A 24,325-nucleotide genomic window follows, 5' to 3' on the forward strand; every position below is an offset into this window, starting at 1 on the left:
AGTCTTATGCTCTTAAACGTTAGCTGAAATATAGTCTAAAAGACATCTCTGGGAGAAAACATTTGCCAAGTGACCATACTCCCAAACTAAAAGAAATCACCCATCTTGGAGAACTTTTTTTTTTTTTTTCCCCTCAAATATAAGAGTAACTTTGCCTGTTTGGCAAGTTTTCTTACAAACCCAGGCTTGGCTCACATTCAAAGGTAACATCTGGCAGCCCAACTTTGGGGACGTGCTTGCTGAGTGTGTGTGCCGGGAAGCATTTATTGATTGGTTGGCTGTGCTTACATTCACCTTCTTAGCTCATTCTCTTTGGAGCTTTTTTGACTTCTTCATTACTTGAGGCTGTAAATATGTTGTTGTTTTGCTAAGCCCTTTAGGTCATGTGGGCTTGGAGGTTAATTTGGTATGATTTTAAAACTGCAGAGCAAATGACATTCTTTAGAAGAATCTGACAAGCTTTGCACATTCTAATTTGATTCCTGGCATGGTTTATTCCTCCGTGTGCTAATGTGTCTGTCCATGAGAGCTGTGCACCCACGACCCTTCTTGGCTAATTTTCATCCTGCATTTCTGATCTAGATTGCTGAGTCCAAAGTTCAGCCCTGATGTAAGATGTTCTATGCATAAACTTTAAAATCCTTGTCATTGGCCACTTTTAAACCATGATTACAAACACATCTTAGGAAAGATTGGGTCAGTGCAAAGCCCTGCTTTGTTTTTGGAACTGTCACAGTGGGTGGGTTGTTTAAAACTGTAGGGTAGAACTATTTACTTGATCCATTGTTTTTTCTGGAAAGCAGCTTTCTCAACCAAGACTCATGTTTAGAGATTGTCCACTAATCCCCAAAGCCTGGCCCTAGCTGTTGACCTAAAGTGAAGGAGAAATTGGTTAGCAGGCTGCTTGGCTCAGGTGACAGACCTGTTAATCCTAGAAAGTCTGAAGTCTTAACTATTCTGAAGGTGACTATACTCAAGACAGTAGTTAAGCCCCTAGGTCTCATTTTGAGTTGCCCAAGCAAGCGTGCCTTGATGACCCTGTGTTTAAAAAAAAAAAAGAAGAACACCCTTTCAGAATTTGAAGCTAGATATCTGAGTGAAAATTTTGAGTGCATTCCAAGCAAACACACCAACCATTTCTGATGACAAAGTATAGCAGCAGCCAGGCCCCACAAACAGCAGAGACAACTTCTTTATTACTCGATTGCCCAGATTAAATCTGACCATGATAAGTAAAAGAAACCTTGGAGGAACTTGTTCACATGTTTTGTTTTGAAGGCTCCCTGTGACTGTATAATTTTTTTAGCTGCCGTGGCATGTGCTATTTGTGCTCCTAATGTGTTTCTAATCTCAACTTTCCAGTTTAAAAAGCAAGTTGGCACTTGAGAATACAGTGTTGTTAAACAGTAGCCTTTAAATGCAGTCAGGTGGTCTCTCTTCCAAATCATAAAGGTTTGTACACATGACTTCTTGCTGTTAAAAGCAACTGTGGTCAGAAATGAAATCACCAAGACAGTCAGAGAAGACAAATCTGTATTACCTAGCCACTGGCTTCCCTTCCTGTGCTTTTCAAACCCTTTTCAGAAACCAAGGGAAGTAAATCATGGTTCCGTAGTAACAATCCATAAGTTAGTTATGGGGCCAAGCAGTTATTTTTATATTCCTCAGTATCCTCACAAAGTTGATGTGACCTACCTGTTTTATCTCAATTCCCAAATGATGCCAGTCAGGAATATGCCCTGTTCCTATGGAAACCACCAGACTTGGTGATGTGTCCAGCTCAAGTTGGGCCATGCTGTCTTCTCCATACAACTCAATGAGAAAGATTGGGTCTCTGTTTACTTACTCAGAGGGCTTCTCAGGTGGCGCTAGTGGTAAAGAACCCACCTGCCAATGCAGGAAACATAAGAGAAATAGGTTCAGTCCCTTGGTCAGGAAGATCCCCTGGAGGAGGGAATGGCAACCCACTCCTGCATTCTTGCCTGGGAAATTTCATGGACAGAGGAGCCTGGCGGGGTATGGTCCATGAGGTTGCAAAAAGTCAGACACAACTAAAAATGACTTAGCATACATGCTACTTACTCAGAATCTTGGGAACATGAATATCTGTATCAAAAAGGACTTTATTGAGGAGAGAGTTTAATTAAAGAAGTGGAAAGAAGAACCACATTGAAGCCTTAACTAGGAACAGGGCCTCCTCAAATGGGATACACCCATCTCAAGTTGGAATTTGGATTATCTCTGTCTGTAATTCAGGGAAGAAAGTTGATGGTGATAGTTGTTATTCCTGCTTCAATAAACAGAGAGTCCCTTCTGCTTTTGTTGTCCTTCCAAACACTATAAAATTCCAGAATGAATCCAAAGTCTCTGAGTGTTTTCTTTTGAAGCCATTTATACTTCAGAGTAGTTCTGCCTAATCACTTGAAAGAAAGATTGCTTCTGCATCTGGCTTTTGGTTTGTCTGTGTTAAAGCCACACATGGACACCTCAGCTTCTGTGGTCAGCCAGAAAGAGTCCTTTTTCAGAACACAGCATTTATTCATTAATAATCTCTCCTATCTCCTTGAGGGACGCCTCACTTCCTGCTCAACGGCACAGTCACCTGGTACACGCTGTGTATACTGCCTTGGCTAGAAATAGTATACCTCTGAGACGTGGGGCATCCAGGTTAACAGCCGCTACCCAATTTGTGTCAGATCCTTTCAGTGTCACTATTTGTCATCTGACAATGCTGCAAATAAGCAAGCACAGCAGATGTGACGGTGTCAGGACAATAGCAAAATCTCTGGTCTGGACGACATGCCTGGATGTTCCTGTAAGCATTAAGAGGTTATTGGATTCTGAAAATTTTGAAATGGAATGTCTGTGTTCCACTTTGGTTTTGAAGACAATCTCTGGGGCTCAGAAGCATTTCCTAATATGAGAATGAGGTGGTTCTTTTTGAGAATTCTGGTTTTTAACTGGGCATTGTGAGAGTAAATCAATTTGCAATTTAAATAGATGTGAAATGTAGACAGTGTTAATAGCAGGTAAGATATGAATGTGACTGATTTTCTAGTTAAACATGTTTCTAACTTTTTCTTTCTTTTTTTGGAAAAAATCATGCCTGCTGTTATGGTCTGCACACTGGCTGAATCTTCCTGGCGTCCTCCTCTGTGGTTGGGTGTGTGGCTTTCTTTCTGAAGGACGGGCAGTCCCGAACCGTGAGGCAGTTCCAGTTCACTGACTGGCCAGAGCAGGGAGTGCCAAAGTCTGGAGAAGGATTTATTGACTTCATTGGCCAAGTCCATAAAACAAAAGAGCAGTTTGGCCAAGATGGACCCATTTCAGTCCATTGCAGGTGAGTTAAGAATCAAGAATGATGAGTTTCCATTTGTGCTTAATGCAGTGATAACTTTGAAAATATGCACTGTTGTCTGTTCATTATTGGTACCGGTTTTCTGAGAGTCTGCATAATCCAGATTTTATTGTTCTCAGAAATGCATTGTAGACCCTAAAGCAAGGACTCATTTCTCTTTCTTTCCACAAAGTGAAAATAATCAAGGAAGATTTCTATCTTCAAATTTTACCTCCTGTAGCAAAGAACCAAATTATGTTTATCCTTGTCTGTCTTACCGTATCAGGAATTATTGGTATATCCCTGAGTGATAATTTGTTCAGTTTATCATTCCTTAGCTTTTTTGCTTTCATAGCATTACCCTGATAACTATCTTTCTGTATCTTTCTCCTGTGTTTGTCTTCTTGAGAAAACCATAAATAGTTATTAAGCCTTAATGACAATGCTAATTTCTTGTCAGTCAATAAGTGATTAGAATGGTACCTCAGTTAACATTGCAATGTGCTTGAAAACTGTTGCTATATCAGAAAATGAAGCACCTTAAAGTTAATTATTTTCAATAGTTTCCACAGCATTTTATAATTCAAATCATTGAAGTTAATAGAAATAGCGAGTAAATGGTTCAGAAAGGACACTTGCAATTAATGTAGTGCTTTTGGACGTTACTATGCAAAAACCTTCTAGCAAAGGAATTAACTCATTTTTTTTTTAAAGTCTTAGTTTGTAATTCTTTAGAGTCAAACTCTTGAAAGACTTTATTAAAAAATTTCTTTGCTTTCCCCCTGCCCCAAATCCCAAACTACATTTCTTAGTGATGAGGGTGATAGTGTGTCAAAATGGGGGAACACATGGGCTTCAGAATACCTGAGCTTTAGCCCCGCTTCTGTCATCATGTAATAGCTCTGTGACAAAAGGGAAACTTCTGTACACCTCAGTTTTCTAACTGATCTCTGTGACCCTTTCTGGCACACTGTTTCCCAGACATGGCATATTACGTGAGAAGCAGACCTCATTTATACGTATTTGCTATGCGTTGAGTTTACCCAGACTCCTGTGCTCTAGACAACCAAACAGCATGTAGGAAATGATGCATGGACTCAATATTCAGACAAAGTGGATGGTATACACTGAACTTGAATTACCTGGATCCTCCCCTTAAGTTTGCACATAATTTACCAAAATCCTAATTCAAATTTTCTAATATAAACTATAAAGAAAAGACTATATTTAACACATTTTTCTTTACCTTCACGCATTCCCATAAGTATAAATAAGTGTGCATATGCATGTTACTTTTCACTGCTTTTGTCACAAAATTATTTGGATAAAGAGTATATACTAAGACTCCTTTAGTAAAATACCATGATGAGTTATTCACATATGTTAAAGACCTCTAGATATTTCCTTTTATCTGAGAGTATTTGTAAAATACCACTTATTTTATTTATAGCTTATTAATAACATGACAAAGTCAATAAATACAGAAGTTATAAGGCTAGTGTCTGTTATTTTCTTGAAAGCACCTAGTGGAAAGTCAGAAGCCCTGTATTTTTGTAACATTTGAGCAATGAAATCAAGGTAAAATAGATTCTGGAGTACTTGAATCATTCAATGAAAAGATCATAAATCACAGTCTCTTGGGATTAAGAGAGACTTTCAAGGTTGAACGCGACCCTGAAGGTCATCTACTCCGTTTTGACAGAGAGCCTTGTCTGCCCCTGGATATCCTTAGCCACTGTGTAAAACCTGCCCGTGGATTTACATTTCTGTTAGGACTCTTTAGAAAAAACACAGTTTATAAAAGGACACATTATTTATATATCAATTACATCCCCAAGTAAATGAATCCATCCAGTTTCTACAGCCTGTACCCAAGCATTACACATGCTGTTTAATTACGATCCAAAAATGCAGGGATTTTTCAGATTATTCACTCTTCTCCTCATTACCTAAACCTGCAGATGCTTTCCTACTTCTTAAGAGCACAAAAGCTATGAATTCATTTTCTTCTCTTGCTACAATTACAATTCTGGAATTATCTTAAAACAATAAATAAAACAGAAACCCAAAACCTTGCTAACATGGTGGAAAGAATCCTGCTATTTAGCTACTGAACATCTAAAATTAGTAGATAGGTGTATGTATATAGCTCAGTGGCTCTTAACAAACATTTTTTTTTTTTATTTTTAAGTTTAGAGACCCATTTGATAATATGCTAAAGTTATAAGTTTCAGAAACAGAATATATATATATACATTTACATAATCCATACATAAAAATATTCATAGACCATTATGAAGACTAAATGAAGTCTTGTGAAGATCCTGTGTCAGAAAATCCTGCTATAGAATCTCTTTTTGTCTCACCTTATCTGAATTATTTCATAGCTTAAAAATATTAAGCAGGCAAGGCCCAAATTTCAGGATCTGATGAAGAGTGTAAATATATATCTTATTCACTCTTCCTTTAATCAGTTTACTTTATATTTTTGTTTCCTGGGTCTTTCCACAATGATATATACTCCCTGTTTGAAAAAATCAGTTACTCTATATTCATTGTCACTGTTATCATGGCACACTGTCCTAAGAGTTAATCATTTTGTGAACCCAACAGCACATTTTCTGAAACATTGCTGTAGAAGAACCTGATGTAATATGGAAGCTGGTGGACATATGTCCACCTCCAGGAAAATGTAGCCATGACTGTGCGTGTCTCATCTAGTAATATTGCCTTTGTTACTATGACAGTGCGGGCGTTGGAAGAACTGGAGTCTTCATAACACTAAGCATTGTTTTGGAAAGAATGAGATATGAAGGAGTAGTAGATATCTTCCAGACTGTCAAAATGTTAAGAACACAACGACCAGCCATGGTGCAGACAGAGGTGAGAAAAATCTCCAGGAGTATGTCACATCTCAAGAGCCAAATAACAGACTTGATTTGCCAAGATCTCCTAGAGTCCAGAGACTTTCAACACCAGAGACAAAATACAGGGAAATACTGTGGGAAAAACATCCAATTGTTTAATATTTTTGAACCTTATTCCCCCTCTTTGTAAATGGGAGTGGCAGTGTCAACATCTTAGAGCTGATTTGGAAGTTATCTAAGATAATATATCAGGTTGAAACATGTCAAATTGTCAGTATTTGGTCATTCGGGGCCTATAAAAATGGCAATTTCATATAATTAATTATATACGTATTAAGGTGATATACATTGCACATAATTAATATATGTAAAAAGCACAAGGGTAGATAATATACCTGGTAGCTAACAGACCCTTGGCCCATTTTACTTCTCCATTCCTCTTCTGTTTGCCTAGGTGGTATCAACTGCTCCATATTTCATTTCTTAATAATGGTATTTTTAAATATTTGCATCCTGGATATGCCCTAATGAAATTAGCCTGCCATTTTCTACTCCAATAATTGATATGAAAATTCTCATATTTCTCAGAATAATAGGAGTTCATGATTTAGTCAATCTGGCCTATTGACTTCGTTTTAAGGATAATTTAAGGATAGATAGTGTTTCTGTTTCTCAAAAGGCCACCAAATCATACAATTTATATGTATTCCTAAATTCATCACCCACAGTATATTCCAGACTTTTATTTGAAAATAGTGCAAGCATTTGGCTTGCAATACCCAAAACATTATGTCAGCCTGACAAACTTAATAGGTATTGGGGGTGACAGAGGGAAATTGGACTTTTAAAAAGCCTTAACACTTAGCCAAGCAACTTACTGTGACAAGATAGGAAAGCAAACTCCATTTATTTTGCATTACCATTTTTATTGTAGAAAAATGCACATTTAAGCAAAATAGAAACTATCTGCTTTCAGCCCCATTGGCTACTGAAAATAAGTTTCTTTTATGGGAAAATCCTACTTTTTCTCATCCCTTCTCATCTGTAAATTATAATTTTTCCATCTTATAATGCCCCCACTTACTCCAATTTGACAGTGTTCTTCCCTGTCTATAAAAGGGCATGTTTCATGCTGTTTGAGTTTCGTGTAGGTCTTTGCAGAACAGACAAGTAGCAATCACACTGAATTAGGCCAAATGGCACAGGTATTTTTTGACATGGGCAGCCAGTCTTACGGTGCCATTTTCAAGGGATGAAAAGCTTGACAGTTTAACACCCTGTGTATTCAGCTTTATATGCCTGATGTTCATCCCAAAGATACCTTCTGGCTGCCTCCCTCACTTACATAAGCACACCAGAAACAACAGTGAGTAATTCTGATTGCAGGCAATAAGGACTACTGTCTGATAAGATTTTTTTTTTTTTTAATTTAGATGTTTGGTTTTTTTTTGGCAATAGCCCAGAAAATAAATAAACCCATATTTTCCTCTGGACAATGTGTATCTGCATCAGCCTCTTTTAAATATGCAAACTGAGAATTACTTATCACAAATAATTAGATAATTATAAACAATAGCTGTGACATATAAAGGAGTTCACATGTTCAGTTGGTGGTATTGTCTGGTACTACTTGGAGAACAGTTCACATATGTCTGGAAGATAATCCTCACACAAGCTGTCCCTACTTTGGGATTAGGAGACTTATTTTAGTCAAATTGATTGGTAGAGTTAATAAATACCTTTGTGGCTAATGGTGCTTTGCTTAAAAGAAAGCAGTCGGTCATTGGATTGAATTGTTTGACGAAAGTAGTGGTCTTGCCCTCCACCAGCTGTAGCTGTCTTCCAGCATCGGTCTCCGTTTTTCTGTCATGATGGACTCACGGCCCCTTTCCTTCCCCCCGCCCGTGCTTTGTCTCTTGCAGGATCAGTATCAGTTCTGCTATCGAGCCGCACTAGAGTACCTGGGCAGCTTCGATCACTATGCAACGTAGAAACCCCTGACCCACTTTGGATCTTTACCGCAGGCCCTTCAATATCCATGGAGTCTCTTCTGAGCCATACAGGGCACTTGAGAAGTCCTTCTTAACTTCTAGCTAACAACCACTTAGTGGGACTATCACACACAAAACAAATTAAAAAAAAAAAAAAAAACACAAAACAACAAACTCTTCCGGGTGGACCAAGAATTCACTGTTTAATAATCTAACCTGAAAAATAATAAAGAGAATCCTGACTGAGGAGGCATCTGAAGGATTTTATTTACAGATACCTCAAGGATTCAAAATAAAGGGAAGAAGAAATCACAGCAAAGAACCACCATCTTGTTCAGGATTGTGTGACGGGTGTGAGGAGAAATGGCCTGAGTGCAGAAGCTCAGGGCAAGATCTTTGCTGGCTTCTCATGACAAAATGGACTTGTTTCGACATCGCCCCTTCCCACCATACTACTCATAATAACATTGTAGGGGGTAAGGGGGTGGGGAATGTTTAAAAAGAAAGTCTTTGATTTAGTTTTTTAGTATTGTAAAGATACTGCTGACCTGTGCTTCATTTTTAACTGTGTAAACTTTTTTTTAACAAAATGTATCGTTCGATAAAGTGAAATTTTAAAAAAGTTACATAACTGTTCATTTTTTATTTCCAAATTGTAGGTTTTTTTAAGCTGTAGAACTGTTATCTGTAATATCTTGCTGTAGAAATACCGAATAATTTGAAAATTTGCACATTTTTGTGCAATATTCTTAATCTACAGTATTGGTCTCGTCTGATATTATTTTTACACTTCTGTTTGGTTTTCGTTGCTGAGAAAGTACCCATTCTATTCAAATAATCAAAGAGAACTTTGTTTTGTTTTGTTTTGTTTGGAATCAACAGGGAGGCGCAAAGTATAAAGTTGCTGCTAACATATATACATATATATCCATATTTTATAGGGGTGTCTATGTATATATACAGTGTGTCCACACAAAAAGATAGATATAGCTATTATTCAGTTCTTCCATGATTTAGTTTTTAATTTTTTAAGGTAGAAAAGCTATTGTAACATCTTTTTCAATTTGTTATTAATTTTATGACATACTGATATTTCTTAATATCACACAATTTTAATTTTTAAGGGAAATGAGGAATGCACATCAGTGATTGTCAAACCTCACCCCCTTAATTTCCTACCCAATTTCCCCCAACCCCTCACTCACCCACCTAATCATAATGACAAATACTATTTTGTTAGCCAGGCTTCCAACAAAGTTCAATATTTCTAACACTCTAGTGCAATAAAACATTATTAGATATCTAAGAGGTGTGCATGTGGGAAAGGTCAGTGCATATCCCTTTAGGAGGGGAGAATGTTGTAATATATCAGCTATCAAGATGTTTAAAAAACAGTGTATTCAATCGTATATTGTCTATAGTATGTGCTATGAAATTTGCATTTATGACATGTAACAGGGGCAAAGCCAAACTCATGTTACTCTGTTCAGTCAGAAACTTTTTTTTTTTGTGGCATACAGCATTCCTGGGAAGTGCTGTACTTTGTTTTCTTTTGGTTTTAGTTTTGCATTTAGAGTGCCTTATAATTGATGCCTATTTTAATAGCATTTCTTTTTAGCTTTTGGTTCATACTTTCATTCCTTGTTCATATGTGTTTCTCTTCCAATTAAAGTATTATCTGTTTACCACATGTACAAAAACTCTTTGAATAATATGCATTCCTAGTTTTAACCAAGTCGGGGATGTTAGTGATTGTACCAGCCCAAAGCACTTGGATAAGCAGGGCCCTTCTTCCTTTCATAACCATCAACATCAGGAAAAGCTACTTGTTTTATTTGTAATTCCTTCCAAATCTGCTCTGAAACATTCAGTAACTGCACCAAATTTATTAACAAACACCATTGTCAACTTTGAACATATTTACTATTCCATTCAGATTTTTCTAAAAGAAGAATTAAAAACATATATATATATACACATATCCCCCCAAATTTTTCGACACAGTTTCTATAGGAAGCCATGAATGATGGCATGAGTTTGCCATATCTTACATGATTTTAAAGAACACTCAAAATATTCAAGGAACTCTTAGAGTTTTGGTATAATTTCAATTTAATATTAGCTTCATTAATGTTCTGCATGGAAGGATTTTTGTTTTCTACATTTCCCATCACTGGCAGAATGAAATCCAAGAGACCAAACACTTGCAAGCATCATATTTGAGCACTTTTGTAAAAAAGAGGAAAAAAAGCTGAGAAAAAAAAGAAAAAAGAAATAAAAAATTTTAAAAAATATATAATACTAAAAAAAAAAAAAAGTATCTAGAAGGCTACCTCAGAATGAGACTCTCTAACCTACATCAGAACCAGAGAAGAATGTGCACTATGTGGGTCTGTTGTTTTCTTTTAGTTTGTATCTTTTGGAGAATGATCCAAGTGCCAGATTACTCAGTGCTATAATTTTCATTCAGTGAAACTAAGGGGGTCAGAGAGACATTGCATCATGCAGATGTGCCGTGTTGGACATGTAGAATCCGATGGCGTATTGCACACCAGACCATTGGCCGATGAGCAGTTTCTCTCCCTGAAACTGAAACTGCTCATGTGGCAAAGGGAAAGGGGAGAATAATCACAGGAAGAAAATGTATGGGATGCATACCACAGACGAGCAAGGAGGAGACTATTCCAGATATCTTGCTGTTCAGGAGCTGTTCCGAGAACTAACTCCCTTACTGTCATTGATGTGCATTCCACTGTGCTTTTCTGTACAACCATTCTACTTTATTTTCCCAGGTAAACATCTTTATCTACCATTACCATAAACTCAAGTTTTCAGTTATTTTCATCATCATAACCAGTACGGTGCTATTATTTACCTATGTATGTGTAGTTATGTATAATTTTGTAATTAGTTACAATGGTAAAAAAATCAAAATATATAAAAAGTGATTTGTACAGAACTTTATTTTAGCTCTTTTTTAAAAATGATTTGCATGGTTAGACAACGGCAAGGACAGCCAGGGGAGGGAAGGGCCTCTAGGGAACTCTGCACTTTCTATACCTTTGTACTATGCACTGCCCTATTGATTCTACACCCAATAATGTTAGTACTTGAACCCATCTGTAAGAAACTGCTTCAGAAATTCATTTGTGTGTATGTAAATAACCCAACATAGAAACAGGAAAGGAAAAATTCTGTGCTAATATACAGGTTTTTTTCTTTCATGTTTTTTTTTTTTTCTTTTTGGTTTTGCTTTGTTTTAGGCCCTTCTTTTTATTTTTAATAATCTTTTCTTTTTCCTGTTTTGGGTTTTAGTTTCCTTTGGGTTTATGGGTGCCCTGATACTCCAGCAGAGATCAGAAGGCTGCAGATCCATCCTATCCATCCGTTATGTGGCTTTGCCATCCAAGCTTGGAGTGTCTTTACAAAGATAATAACAGTTGTGTTCTTTGCTCTCGTTTTGGATGCATAGACTGAAAAATTTAAAAAAATAACTTGTAAAATGGCTTGTTAAAAAAATACAATTACCTCTAATTAGTAGTACGCGTAAATGTTTTACAGAATGAAAGGCGTGCTTTTTATTTTCTTACTTCGTTACATTGGTGGCGAAAGAAGTCTGTATGAAAATCAGTTCTTTGCTGACACAAGTTCCATTTGTTACAAATGAATTCTAATAAAAACGTCAGTGTTATGCAGCCCTGGCTTTTGCTTCTGTCCACTCAAGCACTTTGGTTTTGAAATGACTATATATGTTCCCTCTTCTCCTTTGGTTATCTAGTTAGCTCCTTGATACTAATAGTAATTCTTCTTACCAAGAGGCTGCTATCTACAGGTGCCTGCAGTGAGGTGAACACCTTTCACTGGTTAAACAAACTGATGCTTAAAGAAACAGTTTGCTCAAGTTTACAAGCAAAGAAAGAGACCTTGGTATCTCTCAAATTGATTATGGGCAATCTTTAATTCTGATGAAGATGACTACTATATACATATGCATGCATTATATATATGCATGTATATACATATTATCTTGAAACAACTGGCATCTCTCAGGCACATAAAAAAAAAATGTTTGGGAACATGGCTCAGAAAATACTTGGCTTGGATTGTTTATGCAGTTATGGGTCAGACCTGTTGTAGGCATCGGGAAGGCAATGCCTCCCAACAAATGAGATACTACATGAGACTGCAGTCTAGGGAGAGAGGCTGGCATTAAATGATAAATTTACACTCTGACAAGTGTTACAAGAGAAAGTAGAGATTCATGAAGTTAGGACTTTCTATTGTGAGGGAAAAAAACCCTGACTTGGCTTAATAGAAAAGGAAAGTATTTTTTGGCTTATGTATTTAAAGATTCGTAATGGACTTAACATTGCAAAAGTAGGGACATATAATCTTCATAAACAATTGGCTCAGGTGCTATCTTTAGCAGTTGGCATCTCTCTCCTTCTCCCAATCTGGTTTCTACTTTCAAGTGTCAGTTCTAAGCAATCTATGTGGTCCCTGGAATCTGGGATTTTAACATGAAAAGTCAGGCAAGTGGAAGAGTTTACTTCCCAACAGTACAAATGGAAACCCTTGAACAGAATGGATGCCTGTTGGCCTTCACTGATGTGACCTGTGGAAAGTGAACATCTCAGGATCACAACTTAGGATAGGAAGAGATAATGTGCTCATTGAGTTTCCAAGTCAAGAAGGATGTAAGGTCTATCATGAATAGACCTAGAGACTGTCATACAGAGTAGAGTAAGTCAGAAATAGCAAAACAAATATAAGATTGTTTATATGTAGAATCTTCCATATATGTGGAATCAAGAAAAATAGTACAGATGAACTGATCTGAAAAGCGGAAATAGAGACAGATGTAAAGAACAAACTTACAGATAACACGTGGGAACAGGGAAAGGGGTGGGATGAATTGAGAGACTGGAATTGACATATATATGCTACTTTGTTAAAATAGATAACTAACGAGAACCTACCATATAGCATAGGGAACCCTACTCAATTCTCTGTGGTGACCTAAATGGGAAGGAAATCTAAAAAAGAGGGGAATATATATGTATACATATAACTGATTCACTTCGCTGTGCAGCAGAAACACAACACTGTAAAGCAACAATTAAAAAAAAAATGTAAGGTAGCTGTCACCTTGGCAAATAGCAATCAATGTGGTGGGACCAACACATAACTGCAAATAAACCTAATGAATTAAAGTAAGGCAAAGTACAGGTATTCTGGGTAATGTTACAATTACTTGTTGCCATGGAAATGATGAGGGAATGAAACAATACCATTATCCAAAAAGTATTTTGTAAATGTTGATACTAAATAGACAATTAGACTCTTTTTTTCCTCTTTCTTTCTTGTTCTCACCTAAACTGCTTCTTGATTTTATAGATTTAATCACTCTATTGATTGACTGTATAAGCATACAATCCCTAACCAGAAAAACAGACAAAAATTTCAAGATGAATCATACTTAATATTCTGATCATTGTGATGCATTAAACAGATGTGTGGAATGCCAGAAACAATTAAATAGCTAATTTCACACATGTGTACACATGCAGCAATTGTTAGTTAATAATGGAAGAACCCACTCCAAAATTTTTCCCTGGAGAATCCCAAGGACATAGAGCCTGGCAGGCTACAGTCCATGGGGTCACAGAGTTGGACACGACTGAAGTGACTGAGCACACACGCACAATCATTCGTTAGATCTGTTTTCTTAGTCATATTTACGGTTAGACTTCATAAGTTAAAAGGATTTCAGTAAAGTATAATTCATCAAATTATAAATCTAAAACATTTAACATCATAATTTTTTAAGAGTTTCTGCAAATTCTAAGAAAGTAAATACAGTAAGGAAACACTATGAATCTGAAATTATAGATTTTATCATTATTTGTAGTAGCAAAATAAAAGTGAAAAACCCTAAATGTCCAATAATAGGAAATGATTAAGGAAAAAAGTATATATGTGGAATAATATATATAATACACTGCCATTTAATCATTAAGCTGTTGAATAGTTTGTGGGGAAAAAATATAGCATGAAAAGTCATTAAAAGGAGGTATCAAATTATCTATACACATTAGAATAAATGACTGGAAAGAAATGTATCAGTTACTAAATGATAACTATGTGATAAAAATTATATTGCACTTTCTACATTTTCTAAAATTTCTAAAATTTTTATAATTATTTGAATAGCAAAGCAGGGGTGCTTTAAAATATATGAGAAGATGGAGTAATTTTTAAAAATCAATTTAAAGAGGCAAGAATGGAGAGAGGGGGAAAAAAAAGAATTCAGGAAAGAACCTAGGACAGGTGGGACAAGTAGAAAGTAATAATATGATAGATTTAACAAAACAAAAATTACATTAAACGTAGATGTAGTATATCCAGCTTAAAAATGTACATTGTAGTCTAGATATATAGTGCTTATAAAAGTATAAGAATGATAAACGCAAAAGAAGGCCACGAAATATGCCATCCAAACATAGCCAAAAGAGTGCTCTGCTATTATTAATTTCAGCAGTAGCATTACCAAATAATAAGTCAATTCCCAATGGAAAAAGCTTCACTGCACCAGAAAGATGTAACAATTATATGTTTGTATGTACTTAACAGCTTCAAAACGGAGACAATAAAATTAGAACTAAATGGAATTATATGCATAAATCACAATCATAATGGGAGTTTTAAAACACTTCTCTCAGTAGTAGCTAAAATTACTGTTTCAGAGCAGACCAAAAGTGTTTAGTAAGCTAATAAAGAACTATAAATAACCCGGTTAACAAAACGAACTTAAGTGACCTATATAGACCATTAGTCAACAACTTAAGAATATGCAGTATTCAACAACTTAATATATTCCATAAGAACTGAATATCTTTTCAGGAGTACAGTTACCAAAATTGATTAGTGACTGGACCATAAAGCAAGTCTCAACAAATTTTGAGTGTTTTAATTCTATAGAGTATATTATACCACATTACATATTGACCACATTACAGTTCAACTAGGAGGCTATACCAAATATATTTGGAAAATTCTCATGGTAATTAAGAAATACCCTTCTAAATAGCCAAAGGGTCAGAAAATAAATCACAAGGGAAGTAAGGAATTACAAGTGAAATTAGAAAACACTGAGTATCAAAACTTGTGGGCTAAAGCTAAACTGTGCTTTAGAGAGAAATGCATAGCCTTAAATGCATGTTAGTAAAAAGGAAAGGTTGAAAACCAATGATCTTGATTCTTACAAACTAGAAAATTTAAAAATTAACTGTTCATTCTATCCCAAGAAAGTAGAAGGAAGAAAATTAAAAAATAGTAAAATTTATTTAAAAATAGTGGCAAAACCAATACAATATTGTAAAGTTAAAAAATAAAATTAAATTAAATTTTAAAAAAAGTAAAATTTAAATATACAATAGAGAGTATCAATAAATCTTATAGGTAAAAGGTGATTCTCTAAAAGGCAACAAAATTGGTAAACCCTAGAAAAATGATGTAAATGAAAGATGAACAAACAATACTAGGAATTTGAATAAGAGCATAAAACTTTATAACTTACTAACATTAACTACTATAAGTAACAAAGGGTCCATATTCACAATATATAACCAACTGCTATAAATATATGTTAAAAACGCAGGCACCTCAACCCCCAATAGAAAACTAGACTTGTGTATGTCAACAATTAGGGGGGAAAATAGGAATCCATATTGGTCAAAACAAATAAAAAATTAATAAATAATCATGGAAATGCAAGTTAAAGCCACAATGTAATGCCAATTGATACATACCCATCAGAACAGCTAATATTTACAAGATGAACAATATCAAGTGTTGGTGAGAATCCATGAGGTCTGAGTGAAGAGTCCTTACACATATATATTTGTATGGAATTTGTGTGTCATTCCCTGTTAGAAGAACGCACTCTGCTTTTCAGGATGCAATTTTACAGATAGTATAGAACACAGTTAAGCACTGTAAAGTAATGCAGAATATATACATTCTGCATTAGATATGCAGAATAATATATTATATATATATATACTTTATCCAGTAGTTACAGGTTGTAACTACATAATAAATAGAAATGCATGCATATGTTAATAAGAGACTAAGAAGAGAATTCAAGATTCTGTCCATTGCAACAGTAATCATAGAGCCAAAAATTCTAAATAACATAAATGTCAATCCACCACAAGAATGGATAAATAAATTTTGATGTAGTGGCACAATTGACTACAGTGATTAAGTATGATCAATATAACATCAAGGAAAACATGCCACACATAAAAATATACACTATATGATTCTCAAGTGGTTCCCTCTTAGGAAGAAAGAGGTAAGTAGTAATTAAGAGGGCAGAAAGCAAACTTCTTGGGCTGGCAATATTTTATTTCTTGACCTAGATGTGGTTCCATAAGTAGTTGTTTTTGATAAATATATCAAAAACTATACCTTTACTGTCATGTATTTTTCTCTATTTGTTGCATGTCAGTAAAGTTTTATTAATGGCTACTATTTATTCACACATATACATGTATTAAACCAATTAATTTTCAAAATATGAATTTTATAGCAGTGCTTCTCAATGTACGGGATCCAGCCCACTCTTGGACCACAGAAATGTCATGCAATTCCACAGAAAATTTATATGGGTAAGGACCACTCATTCATAACTTGGTGAGGTATTCAATATTGCTAAAATTTAAGGTAGAAATACTTGTTAACATTTAGTGAAACCAAAAATATTTTCTAGTTCTTATCATTTTTTTTTTTTTTCCTACTGGGACTGGAAATAAAAGAGCTGGACAGGATATAGTGACTTTTACTCTGGGTTAGACTTGTCTCGTGGTTCTAAATTGTGCCGCTAGCCTATTCAGCAAGTTGAAAGTATGGAATATTGGCTACCAAGACAGACAAGCATCAGAGTACAGATGAATCAGAGCTGGATTTGTAACAGTTCAGGAAAAATAAACTTCAAGTGCAAAGCCTATTGATTATGACAATGTCATGTTATCAGAAAGAAAAACAAAACCCTGGAATCAGATCTGTGTTCAAATACATGTATGAGCTGGGTTGGTGCTGATCAAGCTACTTAACTTTTTTCTTAATTATGTTTTTATTATTAATGATGAAATAATGACTAGTAAACCAATACTATATGCACTAACAAAACTGTCACTAAAAGGCAAAAGTCAAGATGCCAAAGAATGTACACACTTCATTCAACTAATATTATTTTTCAAGCTGATTAATTTTCTAAGCCTTGATTTTCTCATCTATAAAATGGAGGTGAATTATCTACCTTCCAGATGTATTAGAAACATTAAAAATAATACAACATGTATACCGTTATGATTGATGGAAGACTGATGCTCATTGTGAATAAAATAGCATTTCCATGGTCCCATTAAAAAGACACACATGTCTTAAAGGACAATATTAAAGAAGGAAAACAAGTCATCTACAAAACATTTTTAATGAATTAATATGCAGTTTGATTCTTTATCCTGGCCATGGGACAGTCTTTCAAGATATAGAAGATGGTCATCTCTGCAAAGTCATTCAAGTATTGCTCTACAGATCTCTCCCTTACTGCATGCCAAATTAATTACTGTGAAATAGACTCGGTTGTGCCATGCTGGTGTTTGGATAGTGCTGTGTATTGCAGAGTGTTTTATAGCTATTAATTACTGTCCTCACAATATTGGGAAGTGGACCACTGCAACCTTCTTAGAGCACTAATTAGACTCTGGCACAAAAAGGTCATATAACCTTCTGAAGGTCATTCACTGAAGAAAGATTTGAAGACTGCAGGGACTGAAGGGGCCCAGTTTGCAGAAAGGTAACAAATCACAAAATGAAAATTCAGGATTCTAGTACCGAAGCTCAGTTTTGTCATTCACTCTGTAATCTGGGCAAGTCACATAATCTCTCTCAGTTTCACTTCCTCCTATGAGAAATAATAAGAATGACTCACAGATATTGAGATCTAGATTCTAGGACTATAATAGCCTAAAGTCTCTTGAATAGAAACATACATTGACAATTTTATCTTTAAAAATATATCCTGCCATTTTTTTTAAGTCAATAATTGTCTGAAACATTGGACTCAGTTGCCAAAAGGAACTAAATCCAAGATTGAGTAGAACAAGGCGAGAGGGAGCCCTACAGAATTGTATTTAACCTTCAAAAGACAGTTATGTCTAGGAGACATGGGATTTAGAGCAGGTCAACCAGGCTCCTGTGAGTTTGGCTCCTCCACTTAATAGCTGCATGACTTGGGCAATTAACTTCACTTTTCAAAGCTCGTTACCTCCTCTATAAAACAGGGATAATACTTCTCTTAGGAAGTTATTGTAAAGAGTAAAAGAGATGGTATAGACTAAATACAAAGTAAAAATAACTAAGAATACTTTGTTTTGCTTCTAGTAAGGAAACATCTGGTGGCTCAGATGGTAAAGAATCTGCCCACAGTGAAGAAGACCCAGGTTTGATCCCTGGGTCAGGAAGATCCCCTGGAGAAGGGAATGGCTACCCACTCTAGTATTTTTGCCTGGAGAATTACATGGACAGAGGAGCTTAAGTGGGCTACAGTCCATGGGGTCGCAGAGTCAGGCACAACTGAGTGACTAACACTTTCACTTTTCTTCAGGAACAAAGTAAATAATAACTAAGAATATTTGTTTTGTTTCTAGTAAGGAAAGTAAAACATAGGACGGGTGAACTTCTGCTCATCTATACTGACATAGTAATACCTAACACTGAAAAGACTTTTCAATACTTTAAGTAAGAAAATAGGATTCTTCTGTTCCTCCTCTGAAATGTTCTGAACTAAGAAAATGTGTTTTGAGTAAACAAAGATCATCTTAGCATTCCAGCTGCATACTCTACAGGATATTATTAGCAAGGGGCTTGTGATTATTGATAAAGTCACCTGCATGGTCATCTGGACTGTTTATTCCTTCCTTCATTATTTATTCAGTTATTTAACATTCATCTCATTTCCTTAAAACTGAGCAAGTAATTGGCATGCATTTGATGGACCCTGAAAAGATCATAAAATCCCTATCCTCAAGGTGCTTCCAGACTATGAAGGAGCCTTATGCCAACAGATTATTGCAACAGAGCAATAACTTAACTCTACCTGGGAAAGTCCATTTAGACATCTTGTCCTCTGCAAAGCTGCACTGCATCTTGAAAGATGAGTAGGATTAAATCAGTTGGATAAGTTTGGGGAGCACATTATGGACAGAGAGACTAAGGTGCTAAAGGGCAAAGATCAGCATGTCAGGTTAGAGAAATGGCAAGGGTTTTGTCATCAGGGCTGCATGGGGAGAGACTGAGGTCAGGGCACAAATCAGGCTTTCTAACTCTAATTATACTATCGTTTGATTCCATCCTTAACGTCTAACCACATCTTATAGAGCCTCACTAAATCCCTTGAGGATGCACAGGTGCTCTATCCTCTGCTCATTTAAAAAAGCTAATCCCAATAGAATGCGAAATGAGAATTTTAAAAGTTCACTAGATATCACACCATAAGCGATACACTTGCCACATTTAAATCATTCAGATGATCTGCTGTGAAAAGTGCCCTGAAGATACATTTTAAAAATTGCAGAGAATATGACAATAGATATCCATTAAGTGGGTGGTATTTACCAGACATTTTTGCTTGGATTAGGATACAAAGATGAGTTAAATGCAGCACCTGCCTTAAAGGAAATTTTTATGTAATACGGTATACTAAGATAACTAATATAGGACTGAATATGACAAAAGCCTTAAGAGTAGTACAAGTAGAATATGCTATGAACAGGAGATATAAATGGTGAGATCAGAAAGGTTAATCTTGTCACACCAAACATCCAACTCTGAGATTAGAATCTCTTTTAATTGAAAATGTCTATCTCATGCACAAACAACCTCAATGTCAGCATTACCATGAGCCCTACAGAACACACAGCATTTTAATGGATAAAATCAAGGTAGAGGGAATTCTAAGTAGAGGAAATGAAGACAAAGTTTTGAAGGCAGGAATGTGGGATCAGTTCTCATAGCCAAAAAGTCATGGGCATGAAGCCCCAATGCTGAATCTGTTCTCCTTGATGCTCCCATTCCACCCTCACTTTTCCACAAGGTTCTCAGTGTCTCTTCCAGTTGTCCCACTATATCTACAACAGGCCAGCTTATCCCCAGCTTCCCTACAGTTTTCATCCAGATGGTATTATAAATCATCTCCTTTTATCTCCCCTGGGTTTCAGGAAAGGACTTCAGTTACAGATAAGTATTTCTTAGGACTATTCTCTCAAGCTTTCTTTTACTAACAAGATCACTGGAAGGTATGCAGAATAAAAGATTTCTGCAAGATAAATTTTCTGTGTGTTTCCAGAATAAAGTCTCCTTAGAGAAATCAAATAAATTCAAAGAAATAACAAATTACTGTTTGCTCTAAAAACACTATTCAGAAGTGCACCTGTGACAGATATCCAGTTCTTAGGTTAAGATAGGGTCTGTAATAAAACTGGGAGCCTTTGACCTGTGAAAACTCCTTTGGGTGGACCTGCAGCCTACCTAGTCTCTGTAGTTTGAATCCATGTCAGCTCCATTCTTGATACAGGAGAAAATATTTTGTTTAATCTCCAAGGATATTTCCCAACCTATTCTCCAAAAGTAGGTAGGGACCAGACAGTTCCAAGTTTCCCTTTACTGCCTCAGCCAGGAGGGCCCTTTGCATGTCTGTGCCTACCTTCATGGATGGAGAATGAGAACCTGCAAAGGCAGCATTGCAATGAATAGAGATTATCTGGAAATGGGGCTATAAATAGGGTGCTTTAGAACCCAAAGCACATTCAGCCAGCTACTGTCAGCATAGACTAAGAAAGGAGGCTTTATTATTATAGCAGAAGCAAGCAAACAGGCTTTCCTTGTCAGTAAAAGCAGCACATAATACACTCAACATGCTGACTGGAATTAGAGTACAAATCACAGGTCAGTTCTGAACAGCATAGAGAGAGTTTTCTCTCATCTAAAGCTAAAAAACACACCTGGGCAACACGCCATTGGGAAAAAGAAATTGATCACTCGGTCTTCCATATTTTCTGATGATGTTTTAGTCATTGGGTGGGATGGATGTAGACATGTCTCCACAGTCTCCACTGAGAGAACGAGATGGTGTAGATGACAGGTAAGACACTGAGTAAATCGACCTGGGGCTTCTGAATACAAGGGAGATATATCAGCCTGCCCTTGGTGGCTGAGATGAGTAGAACTAGCAGCTCAGGGTGGAGCGATGGATTAAAAGAGCTTTCTATAAATGAGACATGACCAAAGAAGGACTGACCTTCACTGGAGCTGTCCCAGCAGAAGGTGATTGGCAACCAAGTCAAGGATGCTGGATTGATCACGGATGCGAGAAAGGAGAATGAGATAAGAATGGGTGGCCTAGATGTTCAGCTAATGTCGCTCCCATCTTCAAATGCTTTAATAAATCAATTTCTCAGAATACAAAGTAACAGTCCCTATGGAAGAGCTTATTCCTTTTCATTCAGGGAAATGTGCCTATTCTTCCATAGCCCCATATAGGTTCACAGCTCCCTTGTCTAACCACCTGGCAAAGGCAGGCTTCTCAACTGCAGTTAAGAGTTTGGAATATGTTCTTCTTTTTAAAAAGGTTAGTGTTGCCTGTGTTTCCATTACAAAAAAGGTAAGTTTGAGGCGGTCCTAAGATGGCAGGGGAATAGGACGAGGAGACCACTTTCTCCCCCACAAATTCATAAAAAGAACATTTAAACGCTGAGTAAATTCCACAAAACAACTTCTGGATGCTGACAGAGGACATCAGGCACCCAGAAAAACGGCCCATTGTCTTTGAAAAGAGGTAGGAAAAAATATAAAAGACAAAAAAAAGACGGAGCTCCATCCTGGGAAGGGAGTCTTAAAAAGAGAAGTTTCCAAACACCAGGAAACACTCTCTTTGCCGAGTCTGTGGTGAGCCTTGGAAGCACAGAGGGCAACATAACAGGGAAGAAAAATAAATAAAAAATTAAAACCCACAGATTACAAGCCCAACAGTAACTCCCCCAGCGGAAAAGCAGTGCAGATGCCTGCATCCGCCACTACCAAGCTGGGGCTGGGCAGGGAGGTGCGGGCTGCATTGCTTAGAGTAAGGATCAGGCCTGAATGCCCCGAGGGTAGTCAGAGAGAACAAACTTGGGCTAGCAAACCAGACTGTGGGATAGCTACCATGCGAAAAGCCCTAAGACACCGCCAGGCCCACTCACAGAACAAAGGACTGAGCAGAGCTAGTCGGCTGCAGACCATCCCCCTCCAGTGACAGGCAGCCAAAGCCAGAAGCGGGCAATCGCAGCCCCAGAGAGACATTATCTACCAAACTGCAAGCAGGCTTCTTTGCTAACTAAGACTTCTTGGGGTTCTGGACAGTCATCATCCGCCTGAGAAGGTACGCCGGTTGTACACCCAGAAAACCGAGCAGCAGGGATGGGAGAGGTGATAAGTCGCAGCGACCACGCTCGCCAAACACCTCATCACCTGAGCTGCTCAGACCTGGGAAGGGCACAAAACACAGGCCCAATGGAGTCTGCACCTCTGAGGACTACCAGAGTACATGAACCTGAGCGGCTTAGACCTGGGAGGTGCATGCAGCCCAGGGCTGGCCTCGGACAGTTCCCAGCAGAGCAACCTAGAGGCTGCGCTGTGTGGGCAAGGATAGCACATACGCCGTGAGCAAGGGCAGGCCCAGTGTGGCTGAGACACTGCAAGCACACGCCAGTGTTATTTGTTTGTAGCGTCCCTCTCTCCCCACAGCGCGACTGAACAAGTGAGCCTAAAAAAGTGTCTACCACCACCACCTTGTGTCAGGGCGGAATTCAGACACTGAAGAGACCAGCAAACAGAAGAAGCTAAAACAGAGGGAACCGCCTTGGAAGTGACAGGTGCAATATATTAAAACCCTGTAGTTAGTACCGACAACATAGGAAGGGGCCTATAGATCTTGAGAAATATAAGCTAGACCAAGAAACTATCCAAAAATGAACTGACCCCACACTGCCCAGAACAACACCAGAGAAAGTCCTAGATATATTTTTACTATTTTTACCATCATTCTTTTTTTTTTCTTTTTTTTTAAACTTTTTAAAATTTTTAAGTCCTCTATTACTCCTTTAATTTTCATTTTTGTAACCTGCCATTACTTTTCAAAAAAAAAAAAAAGGACCCTTTTTTTTAAAAGCAAACTTCATATATATATACTTTTTAAAATAATTTTTGTGACTTTTTTTTTCTTCTTTTCTTTAATATTGTATTTTTGAAAATCCAACCTCTACTCTAGATTTTTAATCTTTGCTTTTTGGTATTTGTTATCAATTTTGTACCTTTAAGAACCCAATCTTCAGTACCCATTTTTACCTGGGAGCAAGATTACTAACTTGACTGCTCTCTCATCCTTTGGACTCTCCTTTTTCTCCACCAGGTCACCTCTGTCTCCTCCCTCCCCCTTCTCTTCTCTACCCAACTCTATGAATTTCTGTGTGTTCCAGATGGTGGAAAACACTTAGGGAACTGATTACTGGCTGGATCTGTCTCTCTCCTTTTCATTCCCCCCTTTTATCCTCCTGGCCACCTCTGTCTCCTTCCTCCCGCTTCTCTTCTCTGTATAACTCCATGAACATCTCTAAGCGGTCCAGACTGTGGAGCGCACATAAGGAAGGGATTACTGGCTAGCTTGCTCTCTCCTCTTTTGATTCCACCTCATCTCATTCAGGTCACCTCTAACTCCCTCCTCCCTCTTTTCCATGTAACACTGTGAACCTCTCTGGGTGTCCCTCACTGTGGAGAAACTTTTCATCTTTAACCTAGATGTTTTATCAATTGTGCTGTATAGAAGGAGCAGTCTTGAGACTACTGTAAAAATAAGACTGAAAACCAGAAGCAGGAAGCTTAAGTCCAAATCCTGAGAACATCAGAGAACTCCTGACTCCAGGGAACATTAATCAATAGGAGCTCATCAAACACCTCCATACCTACACTGAAACCAAGCACCACCCAAGGGCCAACAAGTTCCAGAGCAAGATATACCACACAAATTC

The 24,325-nt window shown here is 37.1% G+C and overlaps 1 protein-coding gene and 1 long non-coding RNA gene across 46 annotated transcripts in view; one reads left to right on the forward strand and one right to left on the reverse strand.

The window, feature by feature from the left end:
- The window catches only part of PTPRD (protein tyrosine phosphatase, receptor type D), a 2,534,232-nt gene extending 2,522,342 nt beyond the window's left edge, over positions 1–11,890 (forward strand). For all 44 annotated transcript variants that reach the window (XM_027549289.1, XM_027549255.1, XM_027549273.1 and 41 more), the window contains 3 exons: positions 3,186–3,340; positions 6,085–6,220; positions 8,127–11,890. In XM_027549289.1, coding sequence (XP_027405090.1) covers positions 3,186–3,340; positions 6,085–6,220; positions 8,127–8,195 — 360 coding nt within the window. In that variant the 3' untranslated portion in view covers positions 8,196–11,890. The remainder of the gene's footprint in view (positions 1–3,185; positions 3,341–6,084; positions 6,221–8,126) is intronic.
- LOC113897041 overlaps positions 1–24,325 on the reverse strand; it is an 876,355-nt gene that overhangs the window by 163,098 nt on the left and 688,932 nt on the right. The gene's annotated exons all lie outside the window — the stretch shown is intronic.

The sequence above is a fragment of the Bos indicus x Bos taurus genome, chromosome 8, assembly GCF_003369695.1.
Source record: "Bos indicus x Bos taurus breed Angus x Brahman F1 hybrid chromosome 8, Bos_hybrid_MaternalHap_v2.0, whole genome shotgun sequence".
Classification (NCBI taxonomy): Eukaryota; Metazoa; Chordata; class Mammalia; order Artiodactyla; family Bovidae; genus Bos; species Bos indicus x Bos taurus.